Source organism: Tarenaya hassleriana, unplaced genomic scaffold, assembly GCF_000463585.1.
Source record: "Tarenaya hassleriana unplaced genomic scaffold, ASM46358v1 Cleome1, whole genome shotgun sequence".
Taxonomy (NCBI): domain Eukaryota; kingdom Viridiplantae; phylum Streptophyta; class Magnoliopsida; order Brassicales; family Cleomaceae; genus Tarenaya; species Tarenaya hassleriana.
The window spans coordinates 5,013,199-5,031,129 of record NW_010960187.1 but is presented as its reverse complement, the minus strand read 5'-3'; the positions used below and the strand labels follow the sequence as shown (position 1 = coordinate 5,031,129).

General features: G+C 42.6%; 7 protein-coding genes across 16 annotated transcripts in view; 3 read left to right on the top strand and 4 right to left on the bottom strand.

The window, feature by feature from the left end:
- The first annotated feature begins 6 nt into the window (after positions 1 to 6).
- Positions 7 to 5,865, top strand: LOC104812159 (probable lysine-specific demethylase JMJ14). 3 transcript variants are annotated; one of them, XM_010539199.2, is made up of 13 exons: positions 7 to 131; positions 328 to 404; positions 625 to 696; positions 1,095 to 1,172; positions 1,277 to 1,780; positions 1,915 to 2,139; positions 2,469 to 2,630; positions 2,723 to 3,091; positions 3,250 to 3,952; positions 4,050 to 4,153; positions 4,250 to 4,438; positions 4,750 to 5,081; positions 5,591 to 5,865. In XM_010539199.2, exons 2-12 carry the CDS (start codon positions 363 to 365, stop codon positions 5,047 to 5,049), a joined length of 2,748 nt encoding a protein of 915 aa, XP_010537501.1. In that variant the 5' UTR covers positions 7 to 131; positions 328 to 362; the 3' UTR covers positions 5,050 to 5,081; positions 5,591 to 5,865. The 3 variants fall into 3 exon arrangements, with proteins under 3 accessions (XP_010537501.1, XP_010537485.1, XP_010537493.1); XM_010539183.1 differs by lacking the exon at positions 5,591 to 5,865 and having other exon boundaries at positions 4,750 to 5,284; XM_010539191.1 differs by lacking the exon at positions 5,591 to 5,865 and having other exon boundaries at positions 325 to 404; positions 4,750 to 5,284.
- Positions 5,866 to 5,969: 104 nt separating this feature from the next.
- On the bottom strand, positions 5,970 to 7,182 carry LOC104812077 (small nuclear ribonucleoprotein-associated protein B'-like). Its single transcript, XM_010539049.1, has one exon. It carries the CDS (start codon positions 7,001 to 7,003, stop codon positions 6,188 to 6,190), a length of 816 nt encoding a protein of 271 aa, XP_010537351.1. The 5' UTR covers positions 7,004 to 7,182; the 3' UTR covers positions 5,970 to 6,187.
- Positions 7,183 to 7,260: 78 nt separating this feature from the next.
- LOC104812083 (pentatricopeptide repeat-containing protein At4g20740) lies at positions 7,261 to 10,070 on the top strand. Of its 2 annotated transcripts, XM_010539072.2 has the most exons (3): positions 7,261 to 7,753; positions 7,823 to 9,560; positions 9,758 to 10,070. In XM_010539072.2, exons 1-2 carry the CDS (start codon positions 7,327 to 7,329, stop codon positions 9,490 to 9,492), a joined length of 2,097 nt encoding a protein of 698 aa, XP_010537374.1. In that variant the 5' UTR covers positions 7,261 to 7,326; the 3' UTR covers positions 9,493 to 9,560; positions 9,758 to 10,070. The 2 variants fall into 2 exon arrangements, with proteins under 2 accessions (XP_010537374.1, XP_010537366.1); XM_010539064.2 differs by having other exon boundaries at positions 7,261 to 9,560.
- A 90-nt stretch (positions 10,071 to 10,160) lies between these two features.
- LOC104812095 (C-factor) lies at positions 10,161 to 13,883 on the top strand. Of its 3 annotated transcripts, none has more exons than XM_010539098.2 (7): positions 10,161 to 10,270; positions 11,301 to 11,463; positions 11,908 to 12,060; positions 12,288 to 12,381; positions 12,675 to 12,757; positions 13,030 to 13,183; positions 13,301 to 13,758. In XM_010539098.2, the coding sequence occupies exons 1-7, from the start codon at positions 10,254 to 10,256 to the stop codon at positions 13,534 to 13,536; spliced, it is 900 nt and encodes a 299-aa protein (XP_010537400.1). In that variant the 5' UTR covers positions 10,161 to 10,253; the 3' UTR covers positions 13,537 to 13,758. The 3 variants fall into 3 exon arrangements, 2 of the variants coding, with proteins under 2 accessions (XP_010537400.1, XP_010537385.1); XR_771556.1 differs by lacking the exon at positions 10,161 to 10,270 and having other exon boundaries at positions 10,791 to 11,463; positions 13,301 to 13,602; positions 13,736 to 13,883; XM_010539083.1 differs by lacking the exon at positions 10,161 to 10,270 and having other exon boundaries at positions 10,791 to 11,463.
- On the bottom strand, positions 13,695 to 14,451 carry LOC104812117 (non-specific lipid-transfer protein C, cotyledon-specific isoform-like). Its single transcript, XM_010539115.2, has 2 exons — positions 14,000 to 14,451; positions 13,695 to 13,915 (listed from the first exon to the last, which is right to left on the bottom strand). The coding sequence occupies exons 1-2, from the start codon at positions 14,335 to 14,337 to the stop codon at positions 13,906 to 13,908; spliced, it is 348 nt and encodes a 115-aa protein (XP_010537417.1). The 5' UTR covers positions 14,338 to 14,451; the 3' UTR covers positions 13,695 to 13,905.
- Positions 14,452 to 14,576: 125 nt separating this feature from the next.
- Positions 14,577 to 17,435, bottom strand: LOC104812126 (pentatricopeptide repeat-containing protein At4g20770). 4 transcript variants are annotated; one of them, XR_771559.2, is made up of 2 exons: positions 14,754 to 17,391; positions 14,577 to 14,667 (listed from the first exon to the last, which is right to left on the bottom strand). XR_771559.2 is itself a non-coding variant. In XM_010539147.2 (2 exons), exon 1 carries the CDS (start codon positions 17,119 to 17,121, stop codon positions 14,818 to 14,820), a length of 2,304 nt encoding a protein of 767 aa, XP_010537449.1. In that variant the 5' UTR covers positions 17,122 to 17,391; the 3' UTR covers positions 14,581 to 14,667; positions 14,784 to 14,817. The 4 variants fall into 4 exon arrangements, 3 of the variants coding, with proteins under 3 accessions (XP_010537449.1, XP_010537429.1, XP_010537438.1); XM_010539147.2 differs by having other exon boundaries at positions 14,581 to 14,667; positions 14,784 to 17,391; XM_010539127.1 differs by having other exon boundaries at positions 14,600 to 17,197; positions 17,346 to 17,435.
- Positions 17,436 to 17,532: 97 nt separating this feature from the next.
- LOC104812148 (calcium-binding protein CML42) overlaps positions 17,533 to 17,931 on the bottom strand; it is a 1,820-nt gene continuing 1,421 nt past the window's right edge. For both annotated transcript variants that reach the window (XM_010539169.2, XM_010539160.2), the window contains one exon: positions 17,533 to 17,920. In XM_010539169.2, coding sequence (XP_010537471.1) covers positions 17,688 to 17,920 — 233 coding nt within the window. In that variant the 3' untranslated portion in view covers positions 17,533 to 17,687. The remainder of the gene's footprint in view (positions 17,921 to 17,931) is intronic.

Here is a 17,931-nt window from a genome sequence, read left to right as displayed (position 1 = left end):
CTTTCCCTTGTCCAATCTTTGGGAAATTACTGACCCTTCTAGGTTTCTCAACCAAATTAGCGTTTTTTGCATGATGAATCCTCTCAGCTGAATGCAATCTAAGTTGGGTTCGATGCACTAAGCGATTTCTGGTATTGGGTTGCTTTCAGATTTTGGATATTATGTGATTTTGTTTTTCCTGATATAATCTCTATGCGTTTTGGGTTTTAGGGTTTCTGCAAAAGGTTGGGTTTTGTGCATTTGTGGTCTCCCATATGATCTCTATAACTTGACAGAGAGAGGAAACAAGGGTTTGTCACTAACACGATCTTTAATCTTATCAAGCAGGTAAAGTAGGGTTTTTGCAAATCTAGGTTCAGTGAATGGACCGGCTGTCATCTGCAGCAGAATTTCAAGCCAAGGAGGTTTTTATCCTTTTCCCCTTCTCTTTCTGATTTAAGTTATATATGTCTCTCACTCCAGAAATGCGAGTTTGTCAGATTTTTCAGTTTCTTCAATTACTTGGTAATTCTACTCTCATCAATCGTGTTCTGTTTCGTTTTGCATTTGTCCTGAATCGCTCTTCGAGATTAAGGCTTTTCTTTGTAATACTGCCGTGGTTTCTGATAAAAGTGTACTTTGCAGGATGCTTTTGAGAAGCAATCTACTAAAAGGGAGAGTAGCCTTGAACCTGCCGGTAGTCCTCCCAGTCTGAAAGTAAGGAAATCTGATTTATGCCACTCAGTTAATGCATTGCAGTGATTATTTATTGGGGAAGGTCATGGATGCCAAAATTGGTTGATGTTTTGATTGTTGCACCTTCATGTGTCTGAACCCATAGAAAGATATTTTCGAGTTTCGATCTGTATTTCCTCTCCTATTATCAGCATGTCACTTTGGAAATCTTGTGTTTCATGCTTCTAAATTGGCTCCTATGCTTTTCCCCTGGTACTTCCAGATGTCTGTTGTTCCTTTGCAACCTGCAATTTTGTTGAAATCCCCTGGATATGCTATCAATGGTTTAGTTTTGGTTGTTGAAGACCAGTTTCTAGGAGTTTATTTTTATTTTTTGCCTCCCTTGTTCTTGAATGACATTGTTTTGTTGCGTTTTTGAGATATCTGCTAGGTGGAACCCAGCAGAAGCTTGCAGGCCTTTAATCGATGAAGCACCTGTATTTTATCCCTCTCCTGAGGTATTTTTCCATCCTAATGAATCCCATTGAGATTTTTGGTTCTGCATTGTTACTGTTCATGAATCTTATCCAAATTTCATTTGTTTCTCATCTTTGCTTGTTAGGAGTTTGAGGATACACTTGCTTACATAGAGAAGTTACGTCCAAAAGCAGAATCATATGGCATCTGTCGAATTGTGCCTCCTGCTTCATGGAGGCCTCCCTGCCCTCTCAAGGAGAAAAATATATGGGAGAGCTCGAAGTTTTCCACCCGGATTCAGCAGATTGACTTGCTTCAAAATAGAGAACCATTTAAAAAGGCAGCCAAAAGCAGGAAAAGGAAACGGAGAAGACATTCAAGAATGGGAATCTCGAAAAGAAGAAAGGTTTCTGGTTGTGAAGCTGCTTCCTCCTCTGAGGTGGATGAAAAATTCGGTTTCCAGACTGGGCCAGATTTTACACTCGACGAGTTTCAGAAGTATGATGATTATTTCAAGGAATGTTACTTTCAGATAGGTGATCATCCTTGTGATTCCAGCTCTTCTGAAAACAAGAAATGGAGGCCATCAGTTGAGGATATTGAAGGTGAATATTGGCGGATAGTGGAACAAGCCACTGATGAAGTGGAGGTTTGTACAAAAGATTTTGTCTTCTCTCCCTTATGCAGATCTGGTCTTTTGTTTTTCTTTTTACTTTCACAATTTTCTTCTGGCATGGCTTTTTCTATTTTTTTGTACTAGTCTTTCTTCTGGGCATTTTACAGGTATACTATGGAGCTGACTTGGAAACACTCAACTTTGGAAGTGGGTTTCCGAAGCGATCATCAGGATCCACTGAAAGTGATTCGGATCAGTACACTAGATCTGGCTGGAATCTAAATAATTTATCCCGTTTACCTGGATCTGTACTCTGTTTTGAGAACTGTGATATCTCTGGAGTTGTCATCCCATGGCTTTATGTCGGGATGTGCTTTTCAACGTTCTGTTGGGTAAGTTATGAATATCAAGGAAAATCTTTTGTTTCATCAGTAGAGTTGTATGTGTTCCTTATAACAGTACCTACAAGCGTCCAATAGTTTAGTATTTCTGTTTGATATTTTCTTCTGGTGCTCAATTATGTCATGACCAGTTTTTGATAAAAAAAGATAGTTTAAGAAAGAGTTCCACAAAAACCCATATTGATAGACAAACTTACCTTACCGAAGGAACGTAAAGAAACAGGATGCTGGGATGTACCTGAAATTTTGAATTTTGATGCTTCCCCTTCTAAGTTTAGGAACAAATTTACTAAACATCTGCTTTACTTTGGTTGAAACAGCATGTTGAAGATCATCATCTGTATTCCTTGAACTACTTGCACAGTGGTGACCCAAAAGTGTGGTATGGGATCCCTGGAGACCATGCTTCATCCCTTGAGAATGCAATGAAGAAGCATCTTCCAGATTTGTTTGATGAACAGCCCGACTTGCTGCATGAACTTGTGAGACAGTCTTTCGGAATCTACTTTAGGGCACATGCTTCTAGTTGATATTGGAGAAGCATGTAATAACTGAGATATTGTCTTTTGGTCAGGTCACTCAGTTGTCTCCTTCGATCTTGAAGGAAGAGGGAGTACCTGTCTATCGGGCTGTCCAGCACAGTGGAGAGTTCATTCTTACCTTTCCAAGGGCATACCACTCAGGATTTAATTGTGGTTTCAACTTTGCAGAAGCAGTAAATGTTGCTCCAGTTGATTGGCTGGTGCATGGTCAGAATGCAGTTGAGCTCTATAGCAAGCAGCGGCGCAAGAGTTCACTGTCACATGACAAACTGCTTCTTGGAGCAGCTCAGGAAGCTGTTCAATCCTTGCGGGAGCTGTCGGTTTCGAGGAAGAAAGATCCTAAGATTCTAAGGTGGAAGAGGGTTTGTGGTGAGGATGGATTGCTGACCAAGGCAGTCAAGGTGAAGAATCGATTCCTCTATTTCTTTTTTGTGTTCTTACAAGACTCATGCTCCAATATGCATAACCTATACATGTTACTTGCTCATAGAAGAACACAAAAAATTGGAAGTAACTGTTCTGGCACAATTCATGGAACTAACATTTTCAAGATTAACAGAAGCGGGTGCTGATGGAGGAAGAAAGGCTTAACCGTCTAGAGAATAGCTTTAGGTTGCTAAAGATGGAGGGTGATTTTGACTCGAAGGGAGAAAGGGAGTGCTTCTTGTGCTTCTATGACTTGCATTTGGCTGCTTCAAGCTGCAACTGTTGCCCTGACCGATATGCATGTCTCGCTCATGCAAAAGACTTGTGTTCATGTGAAAGCAGCGAGAGATTTGTTCTTCTCCGTCACACCATGGATGAGTTACATTCACTGATTAAAGCATTGGAAGGGGATCTTGATGCTGCGAAAGCGTTGGTTGATAATGCTACCTCATGTCCAAAGGATTCATCAAAAGCACCAGAGCCTGAACATAGCAATCCCCATTTAGGTGCTGAAGGCTTACAAACCGATATTGGCACAAACAAGCCAGTAGGTCACGAAGACAATAACAAGAAAGCGGTTGTAGATGTAAATCTTGGCAGAAACAGTAAGTTGGAAGAGAAGAAGATTATGGTTGAATCTCAAAAAGAAGATACGCATCCCAATGCAGAACGCAGTGGCTTGCCCAAGATAGATGGAAGTGGTTCACTGGCAAATGGTTCTAAAAAGGACCAGAACACGACATCTGAAAGTTTATGTCGTTCTGTCGAACTTGTGAAAGCCGGATCCCTTGTTGTTAAAAAGCTCTGGTGCACTAAGCAAGCAATATACCCTAGAGGTAAACTGTATTTCGGCTATTTAGGTGTTTTGTGTGAGCTTTTGCCCTTGAATTCTTAATTGCCCTCTTAAGAGTTTGCTTCTGATTGAGGATGCAGGATTCAAAAGCCGTGTTAAGTTCTTGAGTGTGCTTGATCCAACGAAAGTAACATACTACATCTCAGAGATTCTTGATGCAGGGCTTCTTGGTCCACTATTTAGGGTAGGAAATTTGTTTAACGATTTCGAGAATTTGGAGTTCAATCTGTTTACAGCACGACATCATCAAATCTTTCTGTTCATTGTGAGTGTATTTCAGGTTTCGGTAGAAGAATTTCCAAGCGAGAACTTCTCAAACATATCAGCTGAGAAGTGCTGGGCAATGGTGATACAGAGGCTCAGGCTCGAAATCCTCAAGAGATGCAATCAACCACCTGGCTCATTGACGCCATTGCAGGCTGTCAATGGGCTTGAAATGTTTGGATTGCTCTCCCCACACATAATCCAGGTGATAATATTCTTGCTTTTTACTTGACCGTTAATCTTGTTAATCATGTTGTTTTGATTTCTCCTCTCGGAAAGAAAAGGTTCATTCTTTACCGGTTGCCCGATGATAAAGTTCCTGTCTTCTCTCTTGCCCATTTTCTTTTACTTTCTGGTCGTCCTTCCTCGCAAATCGGCATGACTGGAAATCCGGTCTTGTACACAGTCTTTGACCGAAACAAGCAAATGATTTCCGTTCTCTTTTGTCATTTTTTCGCGCTTGATCTTTTCCAATGTCCAATTCTAATTAGAGATGAGTCATTGGGTCATGGCCAGGCGGTGGAGGCTCTCGATCCAAATCATCAACTCGAGGAGTACTGGAACCACAAGTCGGCAAAGCTATTCGGAGTCGATTTGGCTAAGGAAGGAGAGAAGAACACAGAAGGAGGAACAGCAATGGGGGCGGCGCCTGATCCATCGTTGGACAGAGACACGAGGCTTCTGAGAGGGCTGCTGAAAAAGGCGACGCCCGAGGAGTTGATACTGATGCATGGACTTCTTTGTGGCGAGACGAGAAGCACCGAGCTGAGGGAGGAGCTTTCTTCACTGGTGGATCAGATGGAAAAGGGTCCTTGATGAATCCCCAACAAAAATAAAAACAGTCGCAGGTAGTCTCTTGGTTCTGTTCTTCAGTGATTCTCTATGAGTCGACATTTCTTTCTTTGTTTAGGAGAACTCTTTGTTATTGCATTTATGTAGTTGAATGTCCCCTGTTTCGTTTCTGACTTAAAATCAAGGAGGAATAGCTTCAATGTTCGAGATTTTAAAAAGGGAAATTTGTGAAAATTTTCCGGATGCATTTTTATTCCTATCAATGCTTTTACTTACTTGGGTTAATATCATCTTTCAGTATATGCAATTGATGTTGTGTAGTCAAAACATCACAACCCAAACCGTAGCTTTATAGTCTATAGCGGCACCACTATGAACAGAAAATGATAACAGCGGAGGGGAACCTTGTGTTTAAGATTGTCGAACCTTCTCTAGTATCAAAATAAATGTATCTTACATGACAGAAGGTTATTTGAAATTTACATGAGATATGAATGAAGGTCGTAAAAGCCACACCGAATCAGTTCGAATTCGGAATTATCAAAGCCGAATTTGCCTTTTACAGGAGAAAATGAATCACCAGGTTCAGGCATGCATGACAGAAGGCTATGGCTATGGATGACGCATGCGGGGGCAAAAGATTATCTGATTCCAGGCTTGGGTTTTGATGGATGGCAAGCAAGCTATCCATGTCTACTGAAACTAATTTGAAGACCACTATGTTGGCTTCTCTCTGAATGGATCTGGGAAAACTAACCAAAACATTCCAACAACTAGCAACCAAGATAATCATGAGTCCATGATTCTAAGTCTAAATGGGCAAATCACACAGATCAGTGATTCAGTATGCATTAACGAGATTGCTATAAGGGTTTTGGGAAAGTGGAGATTCTTCATTAATTTCCATGGGAATGAATTACGCAGGACCAAATGAGATGACAGCGACGTTCAAGGGATCACTTTAAAGATAACAAGAAACCCATCAACAAGCTATGAACTTTCCAAGCTAAGATATCAAATCGGCAGACTTGGAGATCGCAGCTAAGTTATCAAGGTAATAGCTACACACTAGAATCTGATGAGTTCACCCGAACAACTATGCCTTCACAAACCCATGAAACAGCCCAAACAGAAAACGAAAACGGTGGCATTGCTAACCTAGTCACTGCTGCTGATTATGGGGATTCGGTGGAGGTGGCATGCCAGGACGCGGAGGAGCAAATACAGGAACACCACCAGGCGGTGGAGGCATGCCAGGACGAGGCGGAGGAGGCCCCGGCATTCCGGGCCTCTGCGGCGGACCCGGAGGTCCTCTCATCATCGGACCTGGAGGAGGAACCATGGGTCTCTGCCCAAATTGCGGTGGTGGCCCAGGGAACTGCTGCGGCGGCGGCCTCATTCCGTACGCCGGAGGACCTTGAGGCGGAGGGCCTCGCATCATAGGTGGCGGAGCTTGGCCAGCAAATGCCGGCGGTGGTGGCGGCATCTGTCCCGGAGGCCGAATCACCGGCGGTGCTGAAAGCTGCGGAGGTCGGGAAATCTGGGGTTGCATCATACCCGGAGCTGGTCCACCTACTCCACGAACAGGACCTGCAAGTCCAGGCTGAGCCTGAACAAGCGGACCGGTGGGTACTCCACGACCGGCGGCACGGCCGATTCCGGGACCAGCTGCCGCCGCCGCAGAAGCAGACTTGGCACGAGATTCCTCCGGCGGAGGAGGACCCTCGACGGTCATTGAGATAACTTCTTCACCTCTGAGCAACACCAAACCGAGTGTTCGACGTTCCTCTCTCTCCTCGTTGATCTTCTTCCCCTTCCCCGGAGGAAGCTTCCGGAACTCCTCGCAGTCTCCGAGTACGAGGTTCATGTGGCGGTCGAACGCCATAAACTTCCCAACCAGTTGCCGACCGTCCTGGATCGTCACCCGCATCCGGTAATTGATGAACTGAAGCATCTTGGAGCTCTTCGACATCGACATTTTCAACGATCGGTGAGTAACAACCTGCAGAAGCAGACAGTTTTACCGGCGATTTCAAATTCTCCGGAGCGATTCGGATTTGAAACGATTTCGGGAGGCAAAAACTGGTATCTGCAGTGGAATCGTGAAGAGAGGAAATGTCTAGGGTTTATACTGCGAAGGAAGAACGCTCCACTTCATGATGGGCTTCTGTTTTATTGTGGGCCGAAACTTATTGGATTTCACACTAAATAAAATGGACTTGTATGAAATTATTTTTTTGTGTTTAATTTCTCAATAAGCCGAAGAACAAGAACAGGCTTTGAACCGAAAGAGGCATCGCCATGAAATCTCCAAAGCCACCGAATCTTCCTCAGGGATCTCAAAAATCCTACTTCTATGGACATCGTAAGCCCTCTCGGAATCGCTCCGTCGTCTATGGAGGTCTCTTCTCCAACCGCCAATCCCTTTCCAGAGATCCTTCTTCCACCTCCGGTGATCGGAAAACGTTCGACTTCCGGAAATGGGACCCAGAATCTCGTCTTCCTCCGGCGATAACTCCCCCTTCCCCGGTGATCTCTGCCGCCTCCGAACGCCTCTCTCCGATCGCACGTTACATACTTGACGCCTTTCGTAAGAACCATGACCAGTGGGGGCCCTCCGTCGTGGCGGAGCTCAACAAACTCCGGCGCGTGACGCCAAACATCGTCGCCGAGGTGTTGAAGATCGAGAAACACCCTGCGACTGCTGCCAAGTTCTTCCATTGGGCAGGTAAGCAGAAGGGTTATAGGCACGATTTCGCGGCTTACAATGCCTTTGCTTATTGCCTTAATCGGACAGGGCATTTTCGTGCGGCGGATCAGTTGCCGGAACTTATGGATTCTCAGGGAAGACCTCCGTCAGAGAAGCAATTCGAAATTCTGATCAGAATGCATGCGGATAAAAAGAGGGGTTTAAGGGTTTACTACATTTACGAGAAGATGAAGAAGTTTGGAGTTAAGCCTAGGGTTTTCCTGTACAATAGAATAATGGATGCATTGATCAAATCTGGGAACTTGGACTTAGCATTGTCCGTTTATGAGGATTTTCGGGAAGATGGGTTGGTGGAGGAAAGTACTACCTTCATGATTCTGATAAAGGGGTTATGCAAGGCAGGGAGAATGGAAGAAATGCTTGAAATTCTGACGAGAATGAGAAAGAATTTGTGTAAACCTGATGTTTTTGCTTACACAGCGATGATCAGGACATTGGTTTCTGAGGGGGATATGGATGCGAGTTTACGAATTTGGGATGAAATGGAACACGATGGGATAGAACCGGACGTAATGGCTTATGGAACATTAGTTATGGGTTTGTGTAAAGGGGGTAGGGTCGAGAGAGGCTATGAATTGTTTATGGAGATGAAGGATAAGAAGATTTTGATTGATAGGGAAATTTACAAGGTTCTGATCAATGGATTTGTAGTTGATGGGAAGGTTGGGTCTGCTTGTGATTTATGGAAGGATTTGGTGGATTCCGGGTACATTGCTGATTTAGAGATATACAATTCAGTTATTAGAGGCTTATGTAATGTGAAGCAAGTGGATAAAGCATATAAGCTCTTCCAAGTTGCAGTACAGGAAGAACTGGAACCAGATTTGGAGACCATAAATCCAATTATGGTTGCCTATGTGGTGATGAAGAGAGTTGATGACTTTTGTGATTTGCTAGAACAGATTCAGAAATTAGGATATCCTACTGAAGAATATCTGCCGCAGTTTTTCATGTTGTTCTGTAAGGAACGAGAAAGAATAAAAATGGCTTTAGATCTCTTTGATGTACTAAAGACTAAAGGTCACAGCAGAGCTCCCGTATTCAACATTCTTATGGATGCTCTTTACAAGATGGGGGATATTCAAAAATCCTTGTCACTTTTCTTTGAGATGAAAGATTTTGGGTTTCAACCTGACGCAACATCCTACAGTATCGCGATTTGCTGTTTTGTGGAGAAAGAGGAAATCCAAGAGGCTTGTTCATGCCATAACAAGATCATTGAGATGCCACATTTTCCTTCTGTAGCTGCTTATTCTTCTCTTGCTAGAGGACTATGCAGAATAGGAGAGATTGATGCTGTGATGATGTTAGTTCGTGAATGCCTGGGAAATCACGAAAGTGGTCCTATGGAATTTAAATATGTGCTGAGGGCTGTCCACGCATGCAGAGCCAGTAATGCCGAGAATGTTATGGATGTGCTGGACGAAATGATCCAAGAAGGTTGCCTTCCTAGTGAAGTTATATATTGTGCTATTATCTCTGGCATGTGTAAGCATGGAACGATCCAAGCAGGAAGGGAAGTCTTCACTGAGCTAAAAAGTCGTAAACTTTTAACAGAGGCTGATATGATTGTCTATGATGAAATGTTAATTGAGCATATGCAGAAGAAGACTGCCGATTTAGTGCTGGCTGGACTAAAGTTTTTTGGTCTCGAGTCAAAACTCAAAGCAAAGGGCTGCAGGCTGCTTGATAACTGAAACCCGAGACTGAAAAAATCTCTGTCCTTTGCACGAGGATGGAAGTTGAGAAGATCTACTTCCCAGAGGTAAAGATCTACTCCCTAGAGGTAGATATGTTTCTTAGTGAGAAGATATACATTATATGCTACTGAATTTTGGTAGACGAGTGTATTCTAATCCTTGAACTTTGTTTCAATCCGAGCACATATGATGTAATTATCCACTGGGGGCGTTATCAATTCACATTTGTTTCAAGTATTTTGATTGCATCTCCATCTTGCAGGCTCGCAGCTGGACTTTCATGGATTTTTAAACCGATGAGATCGAACATGAAGAATCCAAGACCTCCATGAGCAATGCATTGTGGTTTAAAATTTTAAGCCCATGGTGTCAAAGTTCAGGAGCTTTCATGCAGTTTTCACCGTGGTCTACGCTAACTTGCGCCTGAGGACATTCCAAAGGGTAGAAACATGGGAGGCAGTGAAAATAAAAGTTTTGTTCATTCTTTATATTTTGTCTTGTATAATTACACTTTTAAACAATGTGTTCTTGTACATCATATCTTAAAAAACAATGTTTACTAGTAGAACAGGAAATTAGAACCGTGCAATCGTACACTCATTCTCCAACAAATTATGATTCTTTGGGCAAAGTTTCGTGGTTACGAGTCTTATGGCAATCACGAGAATCTCTATAGAGGCGTTGGGGCATCATTTATGATCCTTCCTTTTTATCTGTAACTACGAGAGGCGGAATACGGTTCTTATCCGTATAACCCAATGAACGTTCTGCTTAGGAGCGGAGGAAAGTTATATATTGTGCTATTATCTCTGGCATGTGTAAGCATGGAACGATCCAAGCAGGAAGGGAAGTCTTCACTGAGCTAAAAAGTCGTAAACTTTTAACAGAGGCTGATATGATTGTCTATGATGAAATGTTAATTGAGCATATGCAGAAGAAGACTGCCGATTTAGTGCTGGCTGGACTAAAGTTTTTTGGTCTCGAGTCAAAACTCAAAGCAAAGGGCTGCAGGCTGCTTGATAACTGAAACCCGAGACTGAAAAAATCTCTGTCCTTTGCACGAGGATGGAAGTTGAGAAGATCTACTTCCCAGAGGTAAAGATCTACTCCCTAGAGGTAGATATGTTTCTTAGTGAGAAGATATACATTATATGCTACTGAATTTTGGTAGACGAGTGTATTCTAATCCTTGAACTTTGTTTCAATCCGAGCACATATGATGTAATTATCCACTGGGGGCGTTATCAATTCACATTTGTTTCAAGTATTTTGATTGCATCTCCATCTTGCAGGCTCGCAGCTGGACTTTCATGGATTTTTAAACCGATGAGATCGAACATGAAGAATCCAAGACCTCCATGAGCAATGCATTGTGGTTTAAAATTTTAAGCCCATGGTGTCAAAGTTCAGGAGCTTTCATGCAGTTTTCACCGTGGTCTACGCTAACTTGCGCCTGAGGACATTCCAAAGGGTAGAAACATGGGAGGCAGTGAAAATAAAAGTTTTGTTCATTCTTTATATTTTGTCTTGTATAATTACACTTTTAAACAATGTGTTCTTGTACATCATATCTTAAAAAACAATGTTTACTAGTAGAACAGGAAATTAGAACCGTGCAATCGTACACTCATTCTCCAACAAATTATGATTCTTTGGGCAAAGTTTCGTGGTTACGAGTCTTATGGCAATCACGAGAATCTCTATAGAGGCGTTGGGGCATCATTTATGATCCTTCCTTTTTATCTGTAACTACGAGAGGCGGAATACGGTTCTTATCCGTATAACCCAATGAACGTTCTGCTTAGGAGCGGAGGAGCGTGGCTTGCAGCGACGTCGGTAATGGCCGCTCTGCCCAAGACGAGAGTAGCTGCTCTTGCCACGTCATTGTCGTCGTTTTCCTCCATACCCAGATGGGAAGGTGGGGTTTCCATGGTCCAGGGAGCTTCCAGAGGCATCGGTCTTGAATTTGTGAGCTCCTTTCCCCTCGATTCCTTGTCTGAATTCTGAGAATTCCTGTGAAGTTGAGTGGGTAACCGAACCCAGTATGCCAAATCGATCCTGAAAGTTTTTTACTTTGCGGGTGAATTGTGTTCTACATGTTTTCTGATTAAATGAATCGGATCATGAACTGACCTTTTTGTGCGTTTATATCCTTTTTTTTCCGAATTGGTTTGGGTTGGTGATGGCATCAGCTCTCCAGTGTGATTGTGGGGTTGAAAGTCCACAAAACTGTATTAGCACTGAAAGTGCTTAAATCCATGAGAATAACTGAATCTGCGTGGTAGAACAAGGAATAGTTTTTCAGTAGAACTGGAGTTTCTTGGCTCTTTCCTCATCTGTTTCATTGCTGATGGAGCTTAAGAGTCATGGAATTTTGGTTGATTTTGAGTTTTTCTTACTCTTTGTTTACAGGTGAGGCAGTTGCTCGAGAACAATGACAAAGGGCACGTTGTTGCCACTTGTCGTAATCCCAAAGGCGCGACGGGTCTGCTAGATTTGAAGCATAGTTTCTCAGAACGTCTTTGCATCAAACAGCTCGATGTTACACAAGAAAATACTATAGAGGTTATTCTCCATCTCTCTTGTGAGAAAAGAAAAAAGGCTTAATGATTGATGAAGAAAGTTTCAGCCTTTTGGTTTTAATATCACTCATCTCTCTTCAAGTTCCCGCATTTACAACAGAACCAAAAGATCAAAGGCGTTCGCATGTTTCTAGTTCTTTTTATGTTGCTTTTTCTGGGGAGCATTTGAACTGTTATCAGCTGTTATTACAAGCTAATTACATGTTTCAGGAATCAGCCAAGTTTGTAAGAGAAAGATATGGCTCTCTCAATCTTCTTATAAATACATCCGGAATTCTGTCAATACCGGGCATCTTACACCCAGGTATGAGTAATCTTCGTCTCAGAACTGATTCTGAACTTGATTTCACTTTTATGGCAGAAAGCAAGCTATATGTTTAGTTCTCTAGCTGTAGCCTGTATGTATGAAATTAGGTTCTGTGTTATATTGTCAACACCTTCGGAATTTTTTTCATTGGAAATGTTAGGCTTTCTCCTTCATGTCCGAATTTTATATCTGAGACTCGAGAGTTTTGCTCAAACTTTATCAAAAGTCTGGGGATCGAATAGGGATTTTTTTTTTTTAACCCAGCTTATTTTCCTTTGATACCAGTACAGAAACAACATTGAACAAGGTTGAAAAGTCATCACTGATGCTTGCTTATGAGGTTAACGCTGTTGGTCCTATCTTAGTGGTGAAGGTAAGTACAGCACATTCTCTACAGTATTGAGAAAGGTTCATCTTTAGGTATTCTCCAGAGGCAGTTTGAGCAAATCTCATTTTCGCATATCTTTGTTTCTCTTACTCTTCATGTTACATGGATCGAAGAAGAAATTTTGGATATGAGAGAATATCAGTTTTGCTCCCATGCTGATTTTTGAAAGTCCCGTTTCTTTAGGAAACTCTATCTATGAAGATGCTTTCTTTCCTTGTACCATGAGATATTGGCAAGTCTATGGTTTCTATTTGCAGCATATGTGGCCTCTGCTTAAAGCTGGTGGAGGAACAGGAACTGAAAGAGAGGTTGCTGTTGTTGCCAATTTAAGCGCAAGAGTCGGCTCTATTGGAGATAACCGCCTTGGTGGTTGGCATTCGTACAGGGCTTCAAAATCTGCACTTAATCAATGTACAAACCCGGTCACTTGGTTCAGAACACAATACTGATTTTAATTGATTCTTGATCTTATAGATCTGATTTGAAGCGTTAAAACCATTAATTTCTCCCAGTTATTGTTCTTGGCAGTGACAAAAACCGTGTCAGTTGAGCTTGGTAGGAAGAAGGATCCTGTCATATGCATTTTACTGCATCCGGGCACAGTAGAAACGGATCTTTCACGTCCATTTCAGAGGAATGTTGCTGAAGGGAAGCTTTTCACTAGAGAGTTCTCAGTGCAGAAGCTCTTGCACATCATCAACAATGCAAAGATTCAGGATAACGGTAAGTTCTTCGCTTGGGATGGCCAGGAAATTCCTTGGTGACAGCTTGCTTTTGACGTAGCTTCACCACTCTGTTTCGGTCTCCATCCCAAGCCAAATTAACATCTGGTCAGCTCTTGATCACTTCTCATTTTCCAGTTTGAGTGATGAGATCTTATAGCATTTCCAGTTCCGGATTTTTCGTCTTTCACGTTTCAAGATTGGTAACAAACTCTGTATTATTAAACCAAAACCCATTCAGGTTGACATGGGTTCTGAGCATCATACATATGATATGCCATCAAAGCAAATACAACAAGGGTCTGGAGCTAAGACCACATTCTACTACATTGCCTCTAGAACTGTTTTATTCGAAAAACCTATGAAAAGTTCTACTTCTTTCTTGATCATTTCCCGTAGCTCCCGTCTCATTTAATGAATCCTGCAAAAACCAAGATTTGGAACCATGGATTAAGAAACGGAAACAGCAAGGATGGAATAAAGGGATTGGTTCAGAAACACTTACGTCTCGCAATTGGTAGATGTAGAGACAGGGAACCCGACATTGATGCCACAGGTTTGAGGGATCTTGCTAAGGAACCTGTCCTGAACACCCAATGTCTTGCCGCTGGCCTTGAGGCAGCGGCATGCGGCCTTCTTGTCATCCACCGTCTTCACAACCTGAGACAGCTGTTTCAAGCTGTTGCAGCACTGAGGTCCCGGGTTCGGGGCCCTGCCTGTGGCATACTGAACGCAGGGTGCCGCCCTCATGTTGACCGTGCCACAGGGGATTGCTGCCTTGTTGGTGGTGGCCAAGAGAAGGGAGAGGAGGATGAACATGGAGAAGAAGGTGGTGGTCTTCATTGTTTCTTTCTGAGCTTAGTGATCTAAAGCTCTAGCAAAGGCTAAATTTAAGTGTTTGGAATGTGGTTTGTGGTTTGTGGTTTGGTGTGTTGGTTGTGTTTGGGGTTTGGGGGCTTTATAAAGGCAAAAAAAACGGGTGGACCAATTTATGGTAATCTAATTCATTGTGTGATTGAGCTTTCCAATGAGATTCTGCCTTCTGCTGTTAATTTCTGAATCACTGCCTCTTTTCTTGGGAATCTGAATCTTAATGTTATTATCAAACCTCATCTTCTGTTTCTCTCCCTTCCTTGAAAAGATTGCCACAATGTTATCTCTGTAATTCTTCCTCTAATCACCAAAAACACTCGATACTTTAGTTTTTCCTGTAGAGGATCACTGAATCAATGTGCTAATCAAAAGACAGAACATTTTACCATCAAAATCATAGGTTATGACAAAATCACCTTGTCCCTGAAAGGATTAGCTCCTTGTGATATCTTATATCCGATCACCGATATTCGTGATCCTGCTAATCCCGGGATTTTTAAGAACCCGGTTCTTGTTCATTAGTCCTTGAAGAGCTGCAGCTTCATCCCATTGTCTTAGAGAACTGTAAGTATTACCCAGCAGCACGTATGGAGCTGAATTCTGAGGGTCAAGGCGCATGAGTTTATCAGCCACTCTTTTCGCCAAGCTCACATTACCATGGATTCTACATGAACTAAGCAAAAGCTCCCACATGACATGACTGTTCCTGTAAGGTGCGTTTTCTGCGAGGATCTCCGCCTCTTTTAACCGGCCAGCTCTTCCAAGGCAATCTATGATACAGATGTAATGATCTAATTCTGGTTCCATTCCATGATCTCCTCCCATTGAATTGAATATCTCAAGTCCCATCTCGACCAGTCCTGAATGGCTGCAAGCTGTCAAGACAGAAACAAAGGTCACCATGTCTGGTTTTTCACCAGATGCAATCATCTCTGTGTAGAGATGTACTGCTTCATGTCCTCGTCCATTCTGAGCATACCCATGTATCATCTCATTCCAAATTATCATGTGTTTCCTCGATACAGTATCGAAAATCTCCCGAGCTGAATCTACTTCACCACACTTGCAGTACATGTTAGTAAGAGCTGTTCCAACAAAAGGGTCAGTTAAGTACCCGTTTTTCACTATCTGTCCATGACACAGTCTTCCATGAAGCAAACTGGATAATCTCGAGCAGGAACCCAATACAGTAGAATAAGAAGTTTCATTAGGATAAACCCTAATCTGGAACATTTTCTTGAAGAGCATTAGAGCTTTCATGTCCCGAGCGTTGCGTGCAAGGCCTGCAATCATCGAGTTCCAGCAAGTGACGTCCATTTCAATTATGTGGTCAAATATACGTTCAGACACTTCTATTTTCCCACATTCTGCGTACACTGCAATAAGGCCACTAACTATATGACAGTTTGTGGAAAGCTCGATCTTTAGTGACACCGCCTGGACCTGTTTCCCGCCCTCCAGAAATCTCGTTCTGGCACAAGAGCTTAGTATAACACTCAAGGTGATTCTGTCAGGTTTCAAATTCCAAAACTGCATTTGTCTGAAAAAGTTTATCGCTTCCTCGTAGTATTCATACTTAGAGTATCCAGAAAGCATAGCATTCCATGCTCCGACACTCGGATTCTGCATGCTATCGAATATCCGTCTACCAGTTTCAATGTTTTCGGATCTGAAACATGCTCCAAGAGCATTGATATATGTAACTTCATTGGGTTCAAACCCAGAATCTCTCATCCTCTCAAGATATTCTACGGATTTGTCACTTCGGAATTCCTGGCCAAACCCAGCAATCATTATGTTCCAAGAGACAACATTCAATTCAGACATCTCAGAAAAAATCTGCTCTGCATAATCCATAGACTTATCCTTGGCATATATCTCAAGCAATGAATTGTTTAGATAAAGATCTCGTAAGAATCCGTGTTTCAAAACGAGGCAATGGATCTGTTTCCCGAGCAGATTGTGGCATGTTTCATCTCTCCAATCATCACATTCTCCATGAGCACAGACGTTTAGAACATTCGATAAGCAAACAGAATCTGTCCGGACACCTTTCTCATACATCAATCTGAACATCTTAACTGCCTCCAACACTCTGTTTTCCCGAGCTAACCCGGCAACTACAGCTGTGAAAGAGACCTCATTAGGCTCAGACAAATCTTCGAAGACACAAACACCGTAATCCAACATAAGCCCGCACTTTGCATACATAGAAAGCAACGAATTCCCAACAAAAATGTTCTTGCAAAGACCTATTTTAACAGCAGTCCCATGACATATCTTGCCAGAAACATCATCCAGGAGCTTACCACACGCGCTCAAAACGCTGGCCAACGTGAACCGGGTGGGCAAAAACCCTTCAGACACCAACCTTTCATAAACGATCAAAGCTCTTTCCTCGCACCCATTTCGTACCAACGCGCTGATCAGGTTGTTCCATGAAACAACATCTCTTTGGGGCATTTCATCGAACAACTGGCAAGCTTCCTGAAGATCTCCATTTCTGCAGATATACGCCAACCAAGTGTTCCAAGAGTAAATGTCTTTCACGGGCATTTGACGGAACACCTTACGGGCATAATCTCCATCGCCGCACTCCACGTACAGATCAACCAGGCGGTTACAGAGGTAAGTGTCGGAGGATACTCCTGTCCGAACGATGAACCCATGAAGGATTTTCCCAGAAAGATGAGATCTTTTATCTCTGCAAGAACGCAGAAGATTTGCTATGCACTGGAACTTTCCAGAACGCATCTCTTTGGTCCTCTGCTTGAAGTTAAACGAAGAGTCTCAGCTGTTACCCTGTCTGCTCCATTGCCCACAACCACATCTGATCAATTTTTTTCATGCACAAAAACAAAAATCACAAGCAGGTGGAATTTCTACGCGTGAAAATCGCTTTTAGGTTCTTCTCAAATCGGTCAAGACAAACATACGAAAGCATAGAAGTCAAGTTGTAAATAACGCAAAGGCTTCACCTTTTTCCTTCCCATGTTTTCCGGTGACATCGAGATTTATAAACATGTAAACATACGAATCAAAAGTATATATTTACAGAAGCTCGAATTTCGACAAGAAAGTTTGAATTTTTTTCTTCCGAATGAATGATCCTCCAAAGCAATGTAAACAAACCATGGGTCAAAAATCTTTCATTGACACAATTAATAAAGGAGAATTAAATGCATTCGATCTTATCTTGGATACGTCTTATATATCTATGAAGTTGAATTGGGAGAGAAAATGAAAATAGAAAAAACCTACGATAGAGACGAGATAGATCGGAATGAGATTGATACAGACAAAGCGAGAACAAAAACTGATCACGAGGAAGGGACAACGACACTGCGCATCATGTTCTTGAACTCGGAGAAGTCAACGCGACCGTCATGGTTGCTGTCGACGGAGACGATCATCTTCTCCACCCTCTCCATTTCCCCTCCCTCCGCCAAATCCAGCTTCTTCAGCACAACCTGCAATTCCTTCGCCGATATGAACCCATCTCCGTTCTCGTCGAACACCTTAAACGCCTCCACGAGGTCCGACTCGTCGGCGGGCGCCCAATCC